The following is a 22,391-nucleotide window of genomic DNA, read 5'->3' as shown; positions in this document are numbered from 1 at the left end:
GGCATCGGCAGTGACAGCAAAGCCCCTGTTTCTTTCGCTGCGAACAAACTCGCAGACTTCCTCTTCGAGTTCGGGCTGTTGGCCCTTGCGCGGTCGCGTGAATTTCTTGCGAGTTGCGGCGCCGATGAGAATCTGGTCCCGCTGCTTCCTCCACCTGATGATACAGGCTTGGTCCACGCCAAATTCTGCAGCAGCACTGTGGTTGCCATTGTCCTCGGCAAACACAATCGCAGCTCGCTTAAACTTCAAGTTGTAGGATGCCCTCTTTGTACTCATTTTGGCCAATGTCAGGGCTATCGAACAACTGACAAAGAAACGTGCGCACGCCACCCGCCACCGCGAAGCCAGTGCAACCTGTCCGGACTTGTGAATTGGATTGGCTGCAGACTCTTGTGCCGCCATCTCTTGTGTGAAGCTAGCAACATACGACAGTGCGACTTCCGAGATTAGTGACGAGAGGGCACGCTTGGCGGCCCTGACTGCACCGTGTTTGCAGAAAGGAAAAAAAGAAAAAAAGAAAAAAAAAAGGGGTGCTTAGATTCGCAAGCAAACTTTTTTCCGAAATATTTATAGTGAAAACGGGGGGGGGGGGGGGGGGGGGGGGGGGGGGGGGGGCTTAGAATCGGGGGGTGCCTAGAATCGTGTAAATACGGTATTTGACCGAATGACGTTATTCTCATGCCGAATAAGAAACTCTTACAACAGGGGTTTTAAAACTTTCTCATCGTGAGAAACCCAAACAGATTTCAAGAATGCAGGAGAACCCTTTTCCTCTTCCCACTTATGTGCTATTACAGAGGTGAGACAGCAAAAATTGAATTGGGAGCAGTTTTTAGAGCAGCAATATTTTGATTTTGGAGCAGAAGAACCTTGATTTGGAGCATTTAGAGGTATTTAATATATCATCTTAGGAGCTTGAAAAAAAAAAAAAATTGTAGCTGCTTTGGGGGACATGTACATACAGTAATAATAAACTCAATAACTTGAACTCTCATATCTCGAAAAATCGGCTAAATCGAAATTTTCCGCGGTACCGAAGGATTTCTCATGGGTGCAATGTACTTATTGCCCTTTATCTAAAGTATTTCCGTCCCCACTTTTGGATATCTCGAAAGCTTGACCGAGAGTGGAACAAAAACTTCGCCGCCAAAATGTTTCACAAGGTTCGCGTGAGGCTGCCACACTTAAGACAGAGCGGACACTGTTCCCGAATGTGAAGTCAGAACCTAGCGGCATAACTTTGTCAAGCAACCCTGGGTCATGTCATGTGACGCTACAGATGTGCACAGAGGCAGGCCCAGCAAAATAGCACAGTTTGTAAACTTTTGTTTACCGTCAGAAATGTGATTTCACTAGAGCTGTGCGAATAGCAAAATTTTGGGTGCGAAGCGAATTTGAATATTGAAGTGTGAGTGCGAATCAAATCGAATATTTATCAAATATTTCTAGAATATTTTTCGAATACTTCGAAGCGAAATTGCAGAAAGAAAGTTAGAGAGGATTCATAAGCATATTCTTATGAGATAGCAACCTGAAAGTGTTTCTTTTCGCTAGGTTGATGAAGCACTGGCGAGGTGGTGTTTCATAGTTGTCTTATCAAGAATGAGGCAATGTAGAGGCCGAATTCTATTTATGTACATGATTTGGTACAACCAAAGTGTTGGCGACAAAACTTTACAAGTGATAGGCAAAGATGCTATTTCCTCAGCCTCTCCTCCTCTCTCAACTTCTGTGGAAGCCCAACTGACATGGTGGAGAAGGGCGTGCTCCCTTCAAGTCCGGAGTTCCAAATCTGCCTCGTAGACGTCGATATATAAGAACATCTGAAATTTTGGATGCTAAAAAGCTTCAGCTTCCGATTTTTTGGACTTCCTGCCCAAATTTCAGGTCCAAAACAGCATTAATTGAGCCCCCCAGCTCTGCCACATCTTTCATCTCCATGTTGGAAACAGCGTTTCTTTGAGTTAGTACATTTGCGACTGTAGCAGAGCTTGAAAGGCAGCTTTGCCGCAATACCGGGGTGTGACGAGGTGAAGCATGTTTAAACTCTAGGGACCACTTCCAATCGGACGTTGACCGTGTCTTGGCAAAGTTCGACCGGAACGGAGCTTGTAAGGCAGCTTTGCCGCAATACCGGGGTGTGATGAGGTGAAGCATATTGAAATTCTAGGGACCACTTTCAATCGGACGTTGACTGTCTCTTGGCAAAGTTCGACCGTAACTGAGCTTGAAAGACAGCTTTGCTGCAATACGAGAGTGTAATGAGGTGAAGCATAAAAAAAAAATTTGAAGGGGTCACTTTTAATCGGACGTTGACTGTATTTGTTTTCAGGAAGTTCGAATAGTTCGAATAGTAAAATTCCAGTGCGAATCGAATTGTATAGCAAACACTATTTGAAAAATATTCGATTCGAATATTCGCACACCCCTAGATTTCACTACTGTTTTATTTACACAAGGCATGTCGCGTGGATTTTTTCGTCGGCCGTGCGATGTGGTGAGGATAACAGCGCCAAAGCAAAGCAAGTCGCTGATGCAGCGAAGAAGGGTAGCCCTAATCAAAGAAGCGGATTCGAGGCTCGAAGTTTCCAGATGTTATAAAGGTGCCGATTGTGTGGCTGCATCGTGCGAGAGGAGCCAGCCTTCCAGAGAAAGACGATCCTCTGGACTTAGTGGTGGGCTACACCGATCTCACCAGCAACATCGGCTGTTTTGATCATTTTCTTGAGCGAAACAACGTGGCGTCACACACTGTGATCGCAGCACTGCCGCCGCAGCTACTCTAGGAGTGACGACATCAGCCGGAACAAGAAACACGCTTCGCTTGATGTGAAATAAAGTTGAGTGCAGCGGCGCGGATGATTGCCACATGCGATGGGGTTAAGCAACTCGAGAAAGCTTTGCTAGGTGCAAGTGTTACTGAGAGGCAGACCAGCGTTAGTTGGTCTATCTGCACTAAATAAAAAGGCAGTGCCGAAAAACACAGCTGGTTGATAGCTCTGGTTTGTCATTATTTTTCTTTAAAACCTTTACAAAGAGCCAGTTAGGCGCTCCTGTTAAGCTGTTTGACCCCTGCTTTTGGCATATAGAGAATAGCCGTAGGCGGGCGACAGCAACAATGCTTTAAGTCAAGTCCACGTAGCCACTGCCACATTACTCTGCTGTCTTCAATCTCAAAGACCATGGCTCTTGATGAGAAAGTCGCAATAATACGCAAGAAAGGCAAGCAACTTTTTTTACCATGCATCCCTCCACATGTTAAAGCGTGCACTGTCTGTACGGCTACTGCTTTAGGCACTGTATGCTGTAAACGGTGTCTTCATGCAAATGAAGTGCCTGACATACATAAAAAAAGAAAAAAAAACTCGTTCAGCACAGAACACTCGGCACAAGGCAGATGAACAAATGTTGGTGCAGACTTACGTATTCGGTGATGGTGTAGGGATGGTCAATGCCATTCACTCGTTCACTCATGAGCACTGCCTTCTGCTGGTATGCCATTGCCTGATGGGAGTGACAGAAACATGCAGCATACACAACTGAATGAACTGCGCAGCTGTGTTTCAAGTTACATTGACACTGTCCATTTCCTCACTGATTACATCCGCATGTTAACATTCATTAACTATCCAGTATGATCTTTTTATTTAAAAATAGTAAGCCATTTTTAGACGGCAAATTGCATTACTTGCAGTCATTATTAGCTTCTTCCTTATTATTCTCTTCTGTAACACCCGAGCTTTGTAAAAAAAAAAAAAAAAAAGAAGCTTAGGTGCCATGAATGAACCCCCCCAACCCTCTCAATACCCTCACTTGGAGACTTTAGTGTGATTGATTGATTGATCGATTGAGTGAATGTATAGAACAAACATAAAATCCCTTCAACAGCTATAATGCGAGAGCAGTTACACAATGCTACAATAGGCACTGATGTGAAAATAAAGGTTGAGGCTAGAAGGGGAAGATATGCAACTTTTTTTTGCATGAGGACGCTCATTTCACTGGCCACAGCAAGGCAATATATGCCTTCTTTTCAACATTTAGCAAGCCCTTTTGCCAGCTGGTTGTGCAAAAGACAAGCAAGAAAGAGAATGCTAAGAGAAAGTAAACACAGCCCACCTCCAGGTGATCTCCCATGACGTAGCACAAGCGTGCCAACAGGCGCAGACACTGTGCAATCTCTGGATGCAGGGCACCGTACACATTGTTCATCAGGTTCAGGGCCTCGCTGACCAGCTCGTAGCCCTCGCGAAGCAGGCCCTGCTGGATCTTGCTCTGGCCCGTCAGGTAGAAGCGGTACGCGTCTGTCGCACGAGGATGAACGTGCTTGGCCACCGGGAATACCTGCGCATGGAAAGAAGGAGGGCAATGAAGATAAGATGCATGACAAGTGGGTGTGAAGCACCCCAACCTCTCAATGTCAAAGTTCAGCCTGCTTTGATCAAATGGCATTTCTACCTAACCTTTTCTCATACTGGAGTCGAGGAGAACTCTCATCATGCTTCACCGTAAAGCCCCACTTTCATGTTAGCTTTTTCTCTTTCTTTCTTGCTGCCATGACAGCCGACACTGTAGGCGGGACTTGTGATGCAGAAAGGAAAACCTCTGATGTCCCTTAGCGATGTACCGGGTCATACCAAAACACTGCGAATGCAAAACCACTGCACACCTGCCTTAAATGCTCTTCTACAAAGCCTGCACACTTGCTGAAGGTGCAGATCAACGGGGATCAAGACAAGCACAAGTATATGGGACAAGCCTTGCCACAAAGAAGTGTACGGCTGCAATGAAGCCACATTCTGTGGTCTATTGTTCCGCTATCTCGAAGACATCTGTGACAATTTGGTCTTTGCTCACAAGCCGCAGATCGCAGTTCTAAGCTGCTGAACTGCATGAGATTCATCGTCAGGCTTGGTAGAGATCACCGTTCCAACACCTTCTAATTCCTGAAGCTGTTACTTCAGGACCTTCGACTGTGTACTTATACACAACCTGCGTTTTATGTGCTGCAGAATAAATATTGCTTGATCGACTGACTACATCAAGTGACCAATTGATCGATGAATTGACTGGCGCCCCCAACCTGAAGAATGTCGTCCTCGGTGAACGGTGCCCGCGACCTGTGCTCCAGGGTGTACTCTCGATGGAGCAGCTGCAGGCCTGTCTTGAGGCAGATGGAACGCAGGAGGGAGCACTTGTGCAGGCGCAGGCTCTCCAAGTACTCGTCCGGGCAGGCACCCACGGACGCAGCCGTTGACGGCAGCTCCCAGCCATAGTAGGAACGCAGCTCCCCACGCAGCTGCTCCCACAAGGAGCGCGGCGTCAGGCTTGCCCACTCACTGGTGTCTGCACGTAGCAAAGTATACATGTTAAGCCAGTTGGCGCAGAGCTGATCCAAGCACCCTTCTCAATGCTAATAAGCTGTCAAATGCAATCACTAAAGGGACACCAAAGTGGAACATTATATCAGTTTAGACTGATAAATCATCCTCTAAGACATGGGTTCTCAAACTGGGTTCTACGGAACCCGGGGGTTCCACGAAGGAAGGACATTATAGGGTTCCGTGAGCGGTCAGGACAAGTGCAACCTGCTCCTGTTTTACCACTATTAGCACCTAATTTATTTACTTAGACAAGAAAACTAGCACTGCATTTTGCATTTATTAAAGCCATCACACGCCGCATCCATACATCCGAGTGTCAGCGGGCAGCGAGAGACTCAGGTGGTAGTAGTACAGTCGACTCTCGTTAATACGAAGTTCACGGGGACCGCGAAAAACTTCGAATTAAGCGGAATTCCAATTAACCACAATTAACGAAAAATACATTTATTTCAAAGCAGTTTATGAGAAAAAATCTGGGATTGCCGTTTGCTTCTGTTTGCTGAATCTTGCAGCAGAAAGCAAGTCCTGCAGGCTGTATATGTGCCTGAGTGCTTCCTCGGCGTTGCTCTCAGCAGTGAAAAACCGCTGCGCGAGGGCAAGGCCTGCGGCTACATCAGCAGCCTGCGGTAGTGGCTCACTTGCGGCGTCGTCGTCGTCAACCTCAGTTTCGTGACTAGGCTCGCTGGGCCGAACCATCTCCACGATCTCAGCGTCCGACAGTGCACCGCACGTTTCTACCGAACTGTCAGTGGCAACGTACTCCTCGAAAGGGACGTCGCCGAGCTGGCAGGAGACCGTCGACGTCAAGCTCACTTGTGTCTTCTTCCCCCACTGTGCAAGACGCGTCATCATCTGCACCACTTGGAATGAAGCCGCACGCCCTAAAGCAGTTCGCAATGGTTTCATCCTTTACGCGACCCCACGCTCGCGCCAGCATATGGATAGCACTGAGAAGGCTCACCTCATACTGACATGCATTGTCCATACACAACAGCATCCACTCAAGAAGATGCTTCCTGTACAGTACTTTCACGTTTTTGATGATCCCCTGGTCCAGCGGTTGTAACACCGATGGTGTTCGCTGGCAGGTAGGCGACACGTATTGCACTCAAGGGCGGCACATTCATGTGTGCACTGCATTGGTCCACAAGGAGCAATACATTGCGTTTAGATAACGCGAACTTGCGATCCAATTTTGTCAGTCAATCCTTGAATAGGTCTGCGGTCATCCACGCTTTCCTGTTAGACGCGTAGTCGACAGGCAGCGTTTTCACGCCCTTGAAACATCTAGGCTTAGCAGCTTTGCCTATCACGAGCAGGCGACATCGCTCAGTGCCCGTCATGTTCGCCGCTATCAGCAGCGACACTCTTTCTTTGCTACGCTTCCCTCGAGCACAGTCATCGTCCTTAAAGGTCAGCGTCTTCTCGGGCAACATTCTGTAAAAAAGTGCTGTCTCGTCGGCATTGAAGGTATCTTCCGGCCGATATTCTCCCAAGTATTTGCGAAGCTGATTTTCCCTCCACGTAGCACATGTTGCAGCGTTGACGGCAGCCCTTTCCCCGTTCACGCTTTTAAACACCATGTCGTGGCGTTGCTTGAACCGTGTGAGCCACCCATCGGACGAAGCAAAGTGCTCGATGCCTAGCATAATCGCAAGCGATGACGCTTTCGCTGCAACGATATCGCCGCTGAGAGGAAGTCTGTTGCTTCGAGCCTCCCGAATCCAGATGAGCAGCGCTTGCTCTAACTCCGGGTGGGCGCCGGTGCGCATTCTCTTGCGAGACATCTTGAACTGGTCATTTTCGAATGTGTCCAGTACCGAGCGCTTGTTCTTCAGGATGTTAGACAGGGTATTAGGCTTGATGCCGTATTTCCGCGCAATGTCTTGCTTGGCGGTGCCTCCTTGTTCAACTTCTTTCAAAATTTTGACTTTCGTTGCCAAGTCAAGCGTCCGATAAGGCCCGCGAGTTGTCATAGTAAATGCACGTGGAGCTTCGTCGCACGTGGAAACGCCGAGTCCGCATACGACCGTAACGAGATCAACAATGAGGCCCGGAACCGGAACCGCCGGAGCAGCCGCTTCGTGATCTGGGGCGCTGCATGCAACTGCGATGCCATCAGCTGACGCTTTGAGCTGCGGCGCTGTGGTCAACTGCGATGCCCTTGGGTGCCGGTCGCACACGCATTGTTGTTTAGCACTTCAAAAATAGGAAATTTAACAAACATTACGATTTCCTCCAGGAATTCGATTAAAAATAAATTCGAATTAACCGAAATTTCAGACCTCTAGCTTCCAATTACCGAGAATTTCTTCCTGTTGAACTGCATGCAAAACTGACGGGACCCCCACTCCACTTCCAATTAACCGATAATTCCAATTAAGCGACTTCGAATTATCGGGAGTCGACTGTAGCACTACAGACTTGTCTAGTGCGTGCCATGAAACTTGCACAATTTGCAGACCCGCGACAACGGAACGCACGGAGCGCTGGTATTTCATGCTCGTGAACGCAGTTTGTAACACGTGTGCTGAAATCAATTTGCTAATTCTGCAAGCCAAGATAAGGAAGATGACATTGGGTGGTCAAACCAGCTCAAACATCATTAACGGCCCGGGCACCTCGGCGCTTAAGGGGGGACGTGGCTTTCGGTACCAACTTTCTTATTTCTTCATGGATTTTGATGAAAATTGGCACACTTATTTGAAACGTTTTTTTAATGCTACTGTAGAAATTCCATGAATATATCTTTACAACTTTTTGATGTACAATATATTTCACCTTCTGCTCTTGTTCCGAGTCTGACTCGCTTAAAAAATGAGATAGGAAACTCGTTCAAAGTGCTATGCATTCTAAGATGTCTGATTGCGGGCATGACATTCTTAGATTTTTTTATTTGCAACAAAATTTTTTTTAGTTTTCATTTTTCATGAGGTGACTGTGCAACAGGCATCGAGGCTTTGTGCAACTCGTCAAATAGCTAATTATCAAAAGGCCATACTGAAAAAGCAAGAATGTCACGCCCTGAACTGTGCTTCAAGGAATAGAGAACAAAAAACGGAACTGAAATAGACCCAGCGGTCAGTGAGAAATCGGCGGAACAAGCGAAGCAGGAAGCAAGAAAAGTCGTTTTGAGAAAACGGCTTTTAAAGTTGTACCAACGATATTACTTCATTAAAAGGCACTGGGGTCGTAATCTTTTGAGTCCTTCGTAATGGGCAGTATCTTGAGTGCCCTGTCTTTAGTTTGAGGTGTGTTGCTTCCCTAAAACACAAGAAGATTGTGACCTTTGGCGTGTTTTATAAGGTTGGACCTCCTGCACATGTGGCCTTTCATCTGTTGTGCCTTTGTTTTCTTTCTTTTTTCTTAAAATCCTTTTCTGATATACAAAGAACATGTAGCATGAATTTTAAACGAAGTTATGAAGTGGTGTAATAGACATGACAAAAAACAAGATATTGTAATGCAAGTAGGCCATGTACTATGATGATTTGCCAGCTTTCTTGTAATCATGCTCTCATTAACATAATTAACAGTCTTAATTGCAATTGATCATTGAATTATTTTTATAGGATACTAAGAGCGGCTCTCATCATGACAACCTATCCCTTCCTCCTAAATAACAGGCCAAGACATTGGTGGAATACGAATTCCTTAGCAGTTTATTCAAGACGCGAACTGGGCAGATATGAATTCATCTCCCTGTTTCACTCGTCAAGCTAATTTGTAAACCTCGCCTGCAATGCGCTTCATCATTCACCCGGTCGCGGACACGGTTTTTTGCGAGGCCTTTATTTTTTCAGATGATTCATGAGCGCTTACGGCGATACCAAGCACGGCCCCAAGCGCGCCTAAATTGCATCACCAGTGCTTTATTTTACCTCTAAGTGCTCGGCCGCATTGTGCTGGGTGGCGGCATTCGGTGACGATGCGCAATATGCCTAGGTGCGGCGACGAAAAATATGCGCGCAACGTGTTTGGCCTCGCATTTCGGGACGCCGACGCGCGCCCGCTGCGCGACGAGCTTGGCCGTGGGGTCAGCTGCCGATGCGTAAAATGACCATCCGCTGTACCGAGGAGCCGACGGGGAGAAGCGCTTCGTTGCTTGCGAAGAAGCACACTGCCGCGAGTCCGCTAACGCGTCGTTCTTGCCCGCAAAGTTCGAGGTTCGTCTCGCGTGCCGGCGCCGTGAGTGGAGTTAGGCCTAGTGACGACTCCAAGCAGTAGACGCACCGGCCGCGGTGTCCGATGTTTCAAAGTACGTAATGCGTGGTCGCGAGTACAAAGAGTCGTCCTGCGATCATCTTCGTCACGACGTCCGAAGTGCGCATAAGCAGAACCTCCAACCACGGATCCGACGAGTCAACGCTAGAGTCGGTCCGAGACGCGCGTTTGCGATGTTCGCTACGAGTGCGGCGCGCCATCGTAATCCCACCCAGCTTCCGCTAGTAGCTCCAAACTAAAACGCAGTTCTTGTTCAAAGTTATCGTCGAACCGTGACCACAGAGCGATTGCGAATACGCCACGAAGTTGCGCGACAGCCGTGAGCTCGAGACGCACGAGCTGCAGACGACTATTTCCCGGAGCGAGCATCGGACCAATGGCGAGGCGCGCTGGGGCAACATGGCGGACGCGGCCAATCGGAGGGCTCGAAACGACCTTTGAACATTTGCTTTTTGTGCGCTTGTTTTCGAAGGGAGGAGCCAGCTGCGGCGGGGAATTTGAAGACGGAGAAATGCGCTTTCCGATGAGCCCAAGATATCGGCGCCCGGTGGTGTCGTTGCGGAGCTATGATTTTTTGAAAATCAGTGTTTTTTTGCGATTTCCCCGATAATTTTCGCCACCTCGGCAGGCGCAACAATTTTTTTATAGCACTTCTACGCGGTTTTCGGTGAAGATATTTTGGAATCGGATACAAAAAGGGCTACAGAAACTGAAAATGTGATTTTCAAAAAATCGATTTTTTTGCCATTTTTCGCGATACGAAAGCCGCGTCCCCCCTTAATTCATGGCTCATGGCGCAGCAGCGTTCACACGGCACAGTTTTCATACATGCCACTGCAGCATGTCGGCTCTGTAATGAAAATGCGCAACGAGCATTTAGGCTTAGCCTCATGACCGGTGTATCGGTCGACAGCCGTTTCACAGTGCACTGGCATGCCTTCTTTTTTTGTTTTGCAAAAAATGAAACAGGCTTCTGTACATGTGGTGTTTCGTTTGAGTGCACACATTGCTTATGGCGTGCAGTGCCTAAAGCATGCGGTGTAGGGTCGGTGGGAGTTTTACGCGACTCGTGGAGTGGTGCGGATGGAGGGGTGCTGGAGTGAATATCATACGTAACTTTCGTTGGTGTATTCCTCTGGAATCTGCAACTCCTGAATACAGTCGAACCCGTTTATAACGAACTCGAAAGTGTCGCGAAAAGTGGTCGTTATATCAGTAGTGGACTCGCCGTTAAAAACGTGCGCTTACCGGAAAGCCGTTTTTTTTTTCTTTGTGCACTTTTATTAAAGTGCTAACAACCCCTTCGGTGACAAGCTAAGCCTTTTCGCATCGTGAAGAGACGCCCGCTGCGTGCTCACGAGTGAATTAACCGCCTTTGCAATGAGCTGACACCGTTTCACCGAAGCGCGGTACCGCTACGTGGAGCCGATCATCCCTGGCTAGTTGCGTGCAGCGCGTCACCTACTCGGGTCGCGGAGTCACTGCCGGGCCGCTTGCTGTATGCCGTATGCGCGCGTTTGTACGTTCTTCGTGCTTGCTTCACTCCGGACCGTGCACGGGTGCGGCGACTAGCCTCTTTGTTCAACGCGGCGAAAACAAGCATTTTCCAAGCAACGCGCACTCTACGTCTCCGCGATGCTCTCGCGGCCCTGCAGGACGATGCGCGGTGCACTTCAGTTGTCACCTAGTCAAACACGCTGCATATGCTCGCTGTCAGTGCATCGACGTTTCTCGGTGCCCGCGCCGCTCAACAACAGCGAGCTACTTTCGTTTCTACAAAGCGACGCGCACTTAAAAAAAAAGTGGTCTCGCATTACGCGGCGGCGGCGAACTTGCAAACGGCAGCATGGCGCGCTCATACCGCCGTCAATCCGCAGTGTATAGCGTACGCCACATGCAAAGCCGAGTATCTACAGATGACTGTGATAAGGTTCTCGGCTATAAGGCATAATTTCACGTTCACCGATGGCCGCCACCTCGCCTTCGTTCTTTTCTGATGCTTATCCGCGAAGCCATCACCGCAATCGCGCGGAAGTCATAATCACCGATCGACCGGTCTCTGCCGTTACCAAAAAGACGGACGACTTTTCGCGGCACATTGTCGCGTCGACGAGTTTAGGGACGCAGTGAACCTTTTTGCGATGGAAAGTTATCGCGGTTATCACTTCTTGCATTTATGCCTTCTTGCATTCCAAGGCATTGTTTGGTTCATCGCAGGCGGTCGTAGCAGCAGAGAACGGCATCAGGAAAGGTTACCGTGCGAAAGCTGACCGCAAGGCTTCATACTGCCTACTATTTTTTTCCCCTCACTGCCATTCTATCACTGAAGAAATGCCTGGAAAGTGAGCGACCTCGCTCGCAGCATCCGAAATCTGCGTGCGGTGCTCGCCGATCTGGGTATCTTAATCGCGAGTAAACTGGAGCGGGGCACGCGCGAGCGCGCGCCCCTGTCCATCCATCCATCCATCATGGACGGGCAGGCGGGCGGACGGACGGATGGACGGACCGATCGATCGATCGATCGATAGATAGATAGATAGATAGGAACACTTAAGGGGAGACGTGGCACTTTAAAACTTTTTTTTTTAATTCTTGACTGATTTTGATGGAACTTTCATAGTTTAGGAATGTTTATGTGCTGATTTCAAATATGCAATTGTTGTTTTCCTATGATAAATAGTTTCCAGGATATCACAAACACCTACTTCTTTGTTTAAGGCCTAATTAGCTAATTAACCACAACCTGCACACCAATGTACAATCCACAGAATACATTGAGAATGTTTGTAGTGTGTCGTAAAGTATAAATCATTGTTTTAGGACATTTCCAAGCAGAGTTGTGGGCTGTTGCACTCAATTTAAAAAACGCCCCAATTAATACTCAAAACAAAACCTTGATTTAGAACATTTTTCTTAAGAAAGTACTATAACAAAATTTGCCTTACGACACATCACATCTATTTATCTTAGCAGCGAAAAAGAAATCATAATGATAACCCAGACAGAACAAAAGATATTGCTCCTCCATTACAGAAAGAGCATGAAAAATTGCTTGCCGTTTGCCCTCAATTTAAAGGGCAGGATGCAAAGTTTTGCTTTTTTATAGTAAGGTCTGGATAGAAGAGGGTATGCAGCAATGAAAATTAGTAACTAGGTGCACATTGATGTACGTGCAGAGATGGCCAGCGAAAACTAGATTTTTCGGTTGATTTTCATTCCTTAAGTGCCACGTCCCCCCTTAAAGTGCCTTGGGTTCGCTAAGAAATGCTTCACATTTAAAATAATGGACCTATGTGAGGGTAATATGTTCATTTAACCTAGAAGTGGGGCTTTGAGGCAGTGCGGATTTTCCCTGGATACGTGCATTCACAGTATAGCACCCCTCCACCGCAGTGAAACAACCTTTACAGGGGGTTATATGCGGACTAAGAAGCACCTACTTGTTCATTTCGAATACTTCGAAATTTCCAATAATTTAAATTCGAATCGAAGTGAATTCAAACACTGTAATATTCGTTCGAATATTGGAAGTGCTTGAATATTCGCACAAGCCTAGTTACAAAGCAAGGTAGTGCTGTATGATGGCACGAAAGACTGCATGATGCCCGTACCTTGTACAGAAAACAAGTTGTGCCGGCCCTTCCTCTTTCCCTTCTTCCGGTTGCTCTTGAGCTGCAAAGGAAAGACGAGAACGTTTTCTGCGAATGAAGCATGGACAGACACATACCGCGAACAGGTTCAGAAACTACAGAAACTAGATTCACAGCAGCTATTGTAGAAAGTGAATTTGCATCGCACCAAGGACACTTTCTAAGGACCGAACAATGCATTTTGGCCTATGCTGCCCAAGGACCGCAAAACCACTCATTTCACCAGAACCAAGATGGATACGGGGGGCTCCAGATGTCCCGACTCCCCCTCCCCTTACTTTTTTTTTTTTTTTAATCTATACAGAAGGGGACTCCCCCGCTTCTGTATCCCCCTGTGCATCAGAACAAAACCTAATTTAACGACAGCGACGTGCTGTACCAACAATGCCCTTAATAAGCAAGAAAAGAGCGGCCAGAACCCATACCTCGTCGGAGGAGACGGGAGCCTGGACGTTGGCGGTGGGTGCCGCGAGGAAGCAGTTGAGGAAGTGGCTGATGGCGGCCGCCATGTTGGTGGGGTCCACGCCCTGGAGGTAGGTGGTGAGCAGGTGCTTGGCTGCACGGGTCAGCAGCTCACCCACAACCACTGCCTGCAATTACGGGCACGTGTTAAGATGCACATCACTGGCGCTGGGGTACAATTAAAAATTTTTTAAAAATCTGGTTCTAGAGCAGAAAAAGAAATTTGATGAAAAATAGAAGCAGATAATAAACACCCCATTCGCTCCAATCTAACGCACAGTTTGTCTGATTAAACAAATCTGAAAATTGCCGGGCCAAATGCAACGTCACTGGCATCACAAAAATGGCGACTGAGCACATTTTGTTCCAAGTTTGCGTAGGTTCACTTCGTGCATGACTGAAACCCATCTGTTCCCAATGAAGTGCAAATGGCAACGAGCTGCTTTCATTAATAAAGGTCACATGACCGTGACTAGTGCAAATGAAGGGAGATCTTCAGCTGCACGTTGATGAGGAACAGCTTCTACGGGCTGAAAATGGGAAAATATGTGGATTTCGAAGACAAGCTTGCAGACTTGCTTAAGCAACTCAGCGTAGACCTAGCTTGCCAAAATAATGACCTTTGAATCGGCGTGCCATCAAGTTGTATCCAAAAGTCATCTTAAAGGCAGCAGAACCAGGTCACAGAAGAGCAATGCCAGAAAAACAAATTTCTTATTCTATGAAGGCAACCTGTACTTGCCCATACCTATTTATAATCGCTGTTCACATTTCAAAGGCAAAGGGCTTAAAGAGACCCATTCATAACAGCAGACACCCTCATTGCCGAGAGTGCAACAAGACAGCTAGAGTTTCAATGCGAGACTGATGGGAACTAACATGCAAATACTTGAGCTGCTCCATAGGTGCCAGCATGTCTGCGAGCCTTCCCAGGTACCTGATGTTGATACCTCTGCAATACAAAGAATAAGAAGACATTTAAGAAAGGCATCTTGGACTTAATGCACGCAATAATTGCGAGAGATTCTATATTTGTTACAGACATGCAAAAAAAAGATATTACAGATTTTTTTTTCTCGGAAAGAAGCAAACCAAAAGTCAAGGACAAGAGACGAGGCAACAAGGACGTAGGTAAATATTAAAAAAAAAAATCCATATGCCACTGCTATTTCTATAGAGAGCCAGTGACAGATGCTCCACGCACCGAAGGTCTTGTCCTACCACCAAAAGTAGTTTCACGGATAATGACAGACATTGGTGGAAGTTTGCTTGTTCAAATGGCCACAATTTACATGCATTTGCTGCTTGTAACTCACCGATTGTGCATGGCTTCGCTGAGCGTAATGCCATCGATGGGAGAGCAGGAGTGATCTGCGCAGTCTTTCACCTGTACAAACATGAAATAATTCAAGTTGCAAGCAAATACCTACATCACACCAAAGCAATTCACTGTACAAACTTCAGTGCACATACTACAGGTCTAACATAAAAGTGCTCATCTATGGCAGGTTCAGCAGGCCGGGCAAACGAACAAGGAAGCAACCTAACCAGCAGTCAAGCCCACCAATGATTGTGTTGGGGAGAGAGATTAAACTTCCCTGTATTAATAAAGAGATTCCGTACTTATGACGGCTAAAATTCGAGCTAATTTGGAGGGATTCACCGCAGAAAAGTTAGGAGTGCTGACAAAACAATGGAAGCAGGTAACATAAACAGACTTGTCAGCAGCTGTGTGTTTGTGTTGTCCACGAACAGGCTCAGAATGTGTGACACTCTATAAAATGAGATGTTTTTCCTTGGCACTCACAAAAGCAGGTAGTTGGTCGGCAACCAAAAAGTCTGCTGCCTCAATGACTAGACGCTGTTGCTTCTTCAGCTGCTCCTCCTGGAAAGGAAACAAGGCGAAAGAAGTTTTAGGGTTAAGGCATCCCTTATCTGCACAGTGGACTAAAAATATTGTCTTGTCAGGGTTCTGGATCAAATTTGATAGCCTAAGTTTCTTTAATGTGAATGCAAAGTGCGGTAATACATCACTGATTGCAACCTGTCCCCATCAAAGTGTCATCAGCAAGAGGCAGAGACCAGCACAGGCAATATGCTTGATAACTCCAGTTCTCAATACAGTAAGCCCATCAAATTTGTACATAGTAATGAAGACAAAGGTCACTGATCATGTTTCATCAAACAATCATATCTAAAATACTTGCAGCACTTTATACAGTCAGCACGATTTTTATGAAATCATGCAGTTACCAAGATAAAAGATGAGCAAAAATGTGCCGTCAGTCCTGAACTCGCAAAGCACTCCGATGCACAGAGGTATGCTAAAATATGGTAATTAGCATTCTGCAGTCAGTTAAACATGCACATGCCCTATGCATGTTGAAAAGGTATGGTTTCATAAGCAAATGCTGTCTAAGTGCTGCATTTAAGGATACCGATATTTATGTGCACAGGCCTGTGCACATGAGGGCACAGTTTTTTTTTTTCTAAGGGTAAAACAATGTGCGGGAACAATAGAAATAGAAGGGGCAAACAAATCACGACCACTCACATCACCAGCGTGCTTTACCCCGGGAGAGAACACGTCAGGATTGAACCGGATGTCAAACTCTGCAATTAGGAACGTAAAGCAGGTGATCAGCCTCCGATATAACGTGGAAAATGGTCTGGCTCTAAGAGGCGACAGTATGTATCTTTGTTTACAGTCACACCAGAAACATACTCAAACAAAGATAATTGATGAAACTGAAGGAGCTGCTCATGAGTGTAATTCCCATGCGTCATGGCAGTGAAACTGTCACCTCTAAGGCACATAAAATTAAAAAACGAAAAAAAAAGGGTATAGTACACACATGCATTAGTGTTAGGTCTATGTAAATGTTAATACAGTCGCCGACCGTTTATTCGGACGCCGAAAATTCGGACATGCTCGTTTATTCGGACACCTTCGCGGCACCGCCACTCATCCCATTGAAGTAATGTAAACTCACGACCGAAAATTCGGACGCCCCACAGCCTGCCGTTCGATTTTTCGGACTCCGGCTGGCTGATAGAGTGCGACGTTGAACGCCATAACAAGCTGTCAGCAATGTTTACAATATTTTTACTAGGTTGCCAGCACTGAAATGTTGCACTGGCTATAACTGGAGATCGTGCCAGTGTCAAAAATCCATGCAGAACTTACCGATCTCGAAGGCTATGTTTGTTGGCTACACGTAACGGTTGCCTTTTGGCTTTAGCCAGTCACATATCCATTGAACGGCTACCACAGCCAAACAGCAGGCCAAGCCAAGCCAAGCTTGGAATAGGCTCTGTGCGGCGTTTGAGCTGAATGACAGCGCGTACGAGTACGACGCGGATCCTAATTCGGACAAAGAGAGTACGACAACAGATTACAGAAGCGCTGCAACATCAACTAGACCAACGTCGTTTTTTTTTGCGTGTGAGGGTTTGCGTTCTCAGATGTTTCTGTGGCTAGGCCTGATCTGCATCCCGAGCTTTGTGTCCTGCTCGTGCGAGGCCTGATCTGCTGAAATTGCTCCGACGCTGCCCGTTAAATGTGCGCCGTCGGAACTAAAGTAACGCGGCAACTACAAGGCCCTGACGATGGCGAAAAAAGCGGCGATTATTCACCAGGTGGAAGTTGCTTGGGAGTTTTCGCCGAGTTGGGCGATGAGATCATCCGTCAGCTACTCGAACCAGCGCATGTGGACAGTGACTGCCTGACGACGCACCTCCCACACCACAGCCATCAAATGCGGATTTAGCGTAGGCCGTTGCAGTGCTATTGCCGACCATCAGGGGTGGCCAAACATTGGCTGAAATACAGGCCGACTTGCTCGCGCGTAAGCGTACATGTGTACAGACGCGCACTAACAAGTTTTTTCCGGCCGCTGGGCCAATAAAAGTGCTTTTTTCTGGTGAATCCTTTTTTTCGGACTCCCGATTATTCGGACTTTTCAGCGGTTCCCGCCAAGTCCGAATAAACGGTCGGCGACTGTATATGACAAATACCTATGACCACCTTGGGTTTCCTTTTTTTCTTTTTTTTTTAAGCACTCATATTAACAGTTTATTTAATAATTCAGTTTGTATGCAGGCCTACACGGCCCTGCATTCCCACTTGTGACCTCCAAGTGTTTGGCAGTAGAAAGCCGAGAGAGAGCTTACTGTGACAGGTATTCGCGCATCACAAGAAATCGCACCGACGCGAGACACTCACCTGTGTCCTTCAGGGAGCCAACGCCCCGAGCTGCCTTGACTATCACATCTTTCTGACTCTCAGCTGCACAGACAAGAGAAGCGTGCAAACGAGAATGAGCAAACGTCACACCCAATCTAAGCGAGATTTCAGGCTTTTATTCAGAGGTGCCCACAAATCCCAACCTTTGCTTAAGACGGTATCCATGTGTAGGGCTCATTTTCCAAAACTGCACTACAGTAAGTTACAAGCAAAGCTCTAGTGGAGGGCTCCCGATTAATTTTGGCCATCTGCGGTTCTTTAACATTAACTTAGCAGTACACAAGCGCTGCTGCGCTTCACTGTACAGCTGGGAAATCGAATCTTAAAGTGTGCTTGGTTGTGAAACCGCCCCGGCACACTTTAATCATTGTAGACAGTCATAGAATGACCACTATCTCTTGCCCTTTCTTCTTCACTTTTATGAAGCCAACATCAAGTTGCACCTGACAATTTTTTTTTTTTCACATGCCAATAGCATACAAACATAAGTGAGTGGCTAAGACATGATGCCTTTGCACAGAAGTTGCATCTTCTGACGACAATTAAGGTTGTCGTCCTTTTATGACCTTTAGTCCTTTCTTTAAGGACAGTCCCCTCAAAAACAACAAATGACACCAGAAGAAAACTTACACATTACTTTGGTCTGGCACAAAGCACGACAAAGCATTGTAAATGACTGGAACGAGTTACAGTAGCAATGTGTTACCTTCGGACGACACGCCATTGGTGCCATGACTATCTCCATTCACTAGCCGTTCTGGTGACTTCCTGATCTCCCCGGGCATCAAAGGCGGCTCTGACTTGTCCTTGTTCTCGGCATCTTTCTCGGGGGACCCTTCCTTGGAGTCCTCCTGAAACACGTGAGGTTGCAGAGTGAGTGGTTTAATCTTGACCATCTGGGGTTATTTAATCTGCACCTAAATTTAAGTACACAGGCATTCTCATACTTCACACCGATTGAAATGCAGCTGCTGTGACTGGGAATTAAACCCGCATCTTCCTGCTTAGTAGAACAACACTGCAGCTGCCAAGCCCTTGTGGTGGGTAAGGAAAATGCAGCTGATGTTTCTTGCATCTGATGCGTGATGCTCAACAGTGTGTTCCAACAAGTGCCATCTGGCAGTACACGCAAGGCTGTTCTGTTCCTTTCCTTGAGCTAGTGACAATTCACTCATACTGCAGTGAAGCAAGGAGAGCTCATGTGTGGCCAACTCACCTTCACCTCTTCGCCGTCCTTGGTAAGCTGCTTCTTTTCTAGGCTTCGTAGGTGGAAGGCGGCGAGCTTCATGAACAGCACGTACCGAGCACTGCAATGATGCGAAATATGGCCAAATGAAGATACTATATATAAACACTAACACGACAGCCACAATTCCAGTGAAAATCTCTCCAGATAAAAAAAAAACGAGCACAAGCGAAACGAGCGAAAGTGTTCTGGCAAGACGAACAACATGAACGGGGGAAAATCTAAATGGCTGAGAGTGTACAGAAAAGAATGACCGCAGAAATCTCACGGTGACCGATAAAGTCGGTGCAAGTCCTGCACTGTGCAAGCATTACAGACATGACATGCTGCCCAGCGATGAGCAAAGCGTGTTGTTTCCCTAAAGCCTTCGCTGAATGTGAGCTGCATGGAGGATGTTTAGTAAGGAGACAATGTTAAGTGCGTCATCTGTGAGACAGGGGTAGTGTGAAGATACTAGGGTTCAAAAGAATAGGCACGCAGCCAGATGTGGCGTGAAATCGGGCACAGTAATTCAGACGTTGTGAAAACTCTGAACAAGTGTTGGAAAAATGTCATTAGCATTGAAAGGCAGCAGCATGCAGTGAAACGCAGCCAGAAAGAGCACATGCCCCCGCTGACTGAGACAACACGTGTTAACATGAGTATTCAAACACCCGTATCGCTCAACGAAATGAGCAGCTGGTCATACAGATGGCAAACCATGTCCGGTTACAAGTGCCTAAACAGGCTCAATAAGTGAGGCAAATACACTCAAACCTCGATATAATGAGCATGGATATAACGAATTATCGGTTATAACGAAGTAAATGAAAAATAGTCCTGTCATAGATGCAGTGTTACGAATGCACGTTTTATAACGAATTTTCGGATATAACTAAGTTATTTTCATGTCAGATGCCATAATGAGGTTATAGTGTATTGCGTAAACTTGACGAAAGGTTCTAAAAATGCTATTCACAGTGCACTAGCAACGAATGGAAAACACTTGGTGTGCTCATTAAAAAGAGTCAATTACAATGAATACATGAGAACTTGCACTGTGCATAAGTCGCCCTGTGTGTTGTGCTGATAGTACCCACTACTCCACCTAAATTCTGAAATATCCTACTAGAAGCACTACACAACTCTCCGTAGTTTACAGATTATAGTACTTTGTACATCAGGCGCAATGCTGCGCTATGTAGTAATTTGATGGGACATTGCTAGGCACTGCACAGGCACAGAGCCAGCCCAAATATGAAATTGAAACTGAAATACTTTTTTAACAGCCACACTGCTAGGTGAAAGCATAAGTTGAATAAAGAGTACCGTATTTACTCGATTCTACCGCGCCCTCGATTGTAACGCGCACCCGTTTTCCGCGACCAAAAAAAAAAAAAAGTAATACATCGATTGTAACGCGCACCCATTTTTCGTGAGAGAAAAGAACAAAAAAAGTCCGTAGGAGTCAAACTTCGCACATTCAGAAGAACATATATTTGGGTTTTAAAGAACTAAAGTTTCAAAAAAAGTAAAACACAAAGTCAAAAAGCGGGCCTTGCCGCTAAAACTGTCACCACTACGGCGGCGATACGAGTCGCGTAATGGATCAGACCTCGTCGCTGTCGGACAACTCCTTGTCGCTGTCAACGCTCTTCGATTTCGGAAAACCGGCCCTGCTTTGGTCCACTGAAACCTTTTCGTGAAGCTTTTCTGTAAAAAATCTTCTGCTTCTGTTTGCGCCAGTCTCGCACGCACGTTTCGGGAACTCCGAACTATATCCGAACGACCGCGATGCGGCCCGATTTCCGTCCGTCTCTCTGCACATGTAATAACTATTCTTCTAAATGCGGCATCGTGGTACACTCGTCGAGTATTTGGAGTCGGCACTTCCATGCCGTCGATGCAAACGCAGAACGGGATGACAATCTCCTCAGCACACGTACGAACTGAAAAAATGGCAGAAATCGTAGGAGGCGGCCATATTGAAATGTCGATGGCAATAGGATAACCGAGTTTCTTTTTTTTTTCGGTACTCGATTCTAACGCGCATGCGATTTTTGGACTCGTTTTTCCGGAAAAAAGGTGCGCGTTAGATTCGAGTAAATACGGTACCATTTTTGAGTATTCAATGCAAGCTGCACTTATGTGCTTAACTGTCAAATCTGAGGAAGCAGCGCACATCACATCAAGTGCCTTGGGGAGCTCTTTCTGGAACTGTCTAGTGGACATGTCCACTTCGACCTGACGTCATCAGAGAGCATTTAGTTGCTACAAAAAGCCACAAGCCATGACATAATCATGCAGGTGTGCTAAACGGGAGGCCGCATTAAACCTACTTCGAGGGCCGACGCGATCGCAGAACCACAGTTAATGGACGGCCTCAGAGATTCGCGCTGCCGATAGCGGATCTCGGGTGGCTACATTCGCAGTATTTAAGTGCATTCCATTCCTCTCAATTGTGTCAACAGTTGTGGAAACTCCGCGAAGTCAAAATGGTGTTGTGGAAGAAGAACCGGAAACAGGGAGCGCGCTGCTCGTCAAGCTCCGGCCAATCAACGGTGGCTGAAAAGGACAGTCCACTAAATGCACAGTACCGAGAATAGCGCTCCTTCACTAAAACAAGATGCCCTGTCAAGACACTCACTCAACGAAGGCGTCGATCAGCTCCTGTCGCAAGCAACACAGCTTGTGCTTGTGTTCCCGTGGGTAGCCTGCCGCTCTTGACTCCTTGCACAATTCCACGCCATCCACTGAAAACAAAAGGCACATACAGATATACCCGACAGCGGGAGATGTAGTTTCCGAAACAGTGAAATCTGCCACTTGTTCATACCATTAGAATGATTCAGAAATCACTGTGTTGCTGCCCATAGCTTTAAGGATGTTCTGAAGCTGGGACAATGGCCATGGTGCACAGTGGCATACTACCATCGCCACCACTGCCTTGTGCAATAATACAAATATGCCTGCTAAACCATTTCGCAAAACCTATTTGATGCTGCGCACTCATGCATATCGTGCTGAACGTGCTGTGTAGTATGTAAATACATAGGCTCCAACAAAGAGCTGCTGTTGCTATACGAACTTTCCCATGCCTTTGAGAACTTGTCCACACTGCTGTGGACACACCCTACACATAGTGAGAGAGGAAGTGAACGAAAGGGGCTGAGTACAAGTCCAGCTATGTTATTGAAAAA

The 22,391-nt window shown here is 46.7% G+C and overlaps 1 protein-coding gene across 1 annotated transcript in view; it reads right to left on the bottom strand.

The window, feature by feature from the left end:
* LOC119390512 (clustered mitochondria protein homolog) overlaps positions 1-22,391 on the bottom strand; it is a 90,656-nt gene that overhangs the window by 14,471 nt on the left and 53,794 nt on the right. Inside the window, exons 16-28 of the mRNA XM_037658126.2 lie at positions 21,839-21,944; positions 19,183-19,273; positions 18,673-18,817; positions 17,946-18,008; positions 16,275-16,333; positions 15,528-15,605; positions 15,037-15,107; positions 14,600-14,672; positions 13,684-13,848; positions 13,220-13,280; positions 5,084-5,346; positions 4,120-4,344; positions 3,424-3,504 (exon numbers count right to left, since the gene is read on the bottom strand). Of these exons, the coding sequence (XP_037514054.1) occupies positions 3,424-3,504; positions 4,120-4,344; positions 5,084-5,346; positions 13,220-13,280; positions 13,684-13,848; positions 14,600-14,672; positions 15,037-15,107; positions 15,528-15,605; positions 16,275-16,333; positions 17,946-18,008; positions 18,673-18,817; positions 19,183-19,273; positions 21,839-21,944 (1,481 nt within the window). The remainder of the gene's footprint in view (positions 1-3,423; positions 3,505-4,119; positions 4,345-5,083; positions 5,347-13,219; positions 13,281-13,683; positions 13,849-14,599; positions 14,673-15,036; positions 15,108-15,527; positions 15,606-16,274; positions 16,334-17,945; positions 18,009-18,672; positions 18,818-19,182; positions 19,274-21,838; positions 21,945-22,391) is intronic.

The sequence above is a fragment of the Rhipicephalus sanguineus genome, chromosome 4 (genome assembly GCF_013339695.2).
Source record: "Rhipicephalus sanguineus isolate Rsan-2018 chromosome 4, BIME_Rsan_1.4, whole genome shotgun sequence".
In the NCBI taxonomy this organism is placed as follows: Eukaryota; Metazoa; Arthropoda; class Arachnida; order Ixodida; family Ixodidae; genus Rhipicephalus; species Rhipicephalus sanguineus.
Note: the sequence above shows the minus strand (reverse complement) of the source record. Positions and strands in the feature narration are given on the sequence as shown.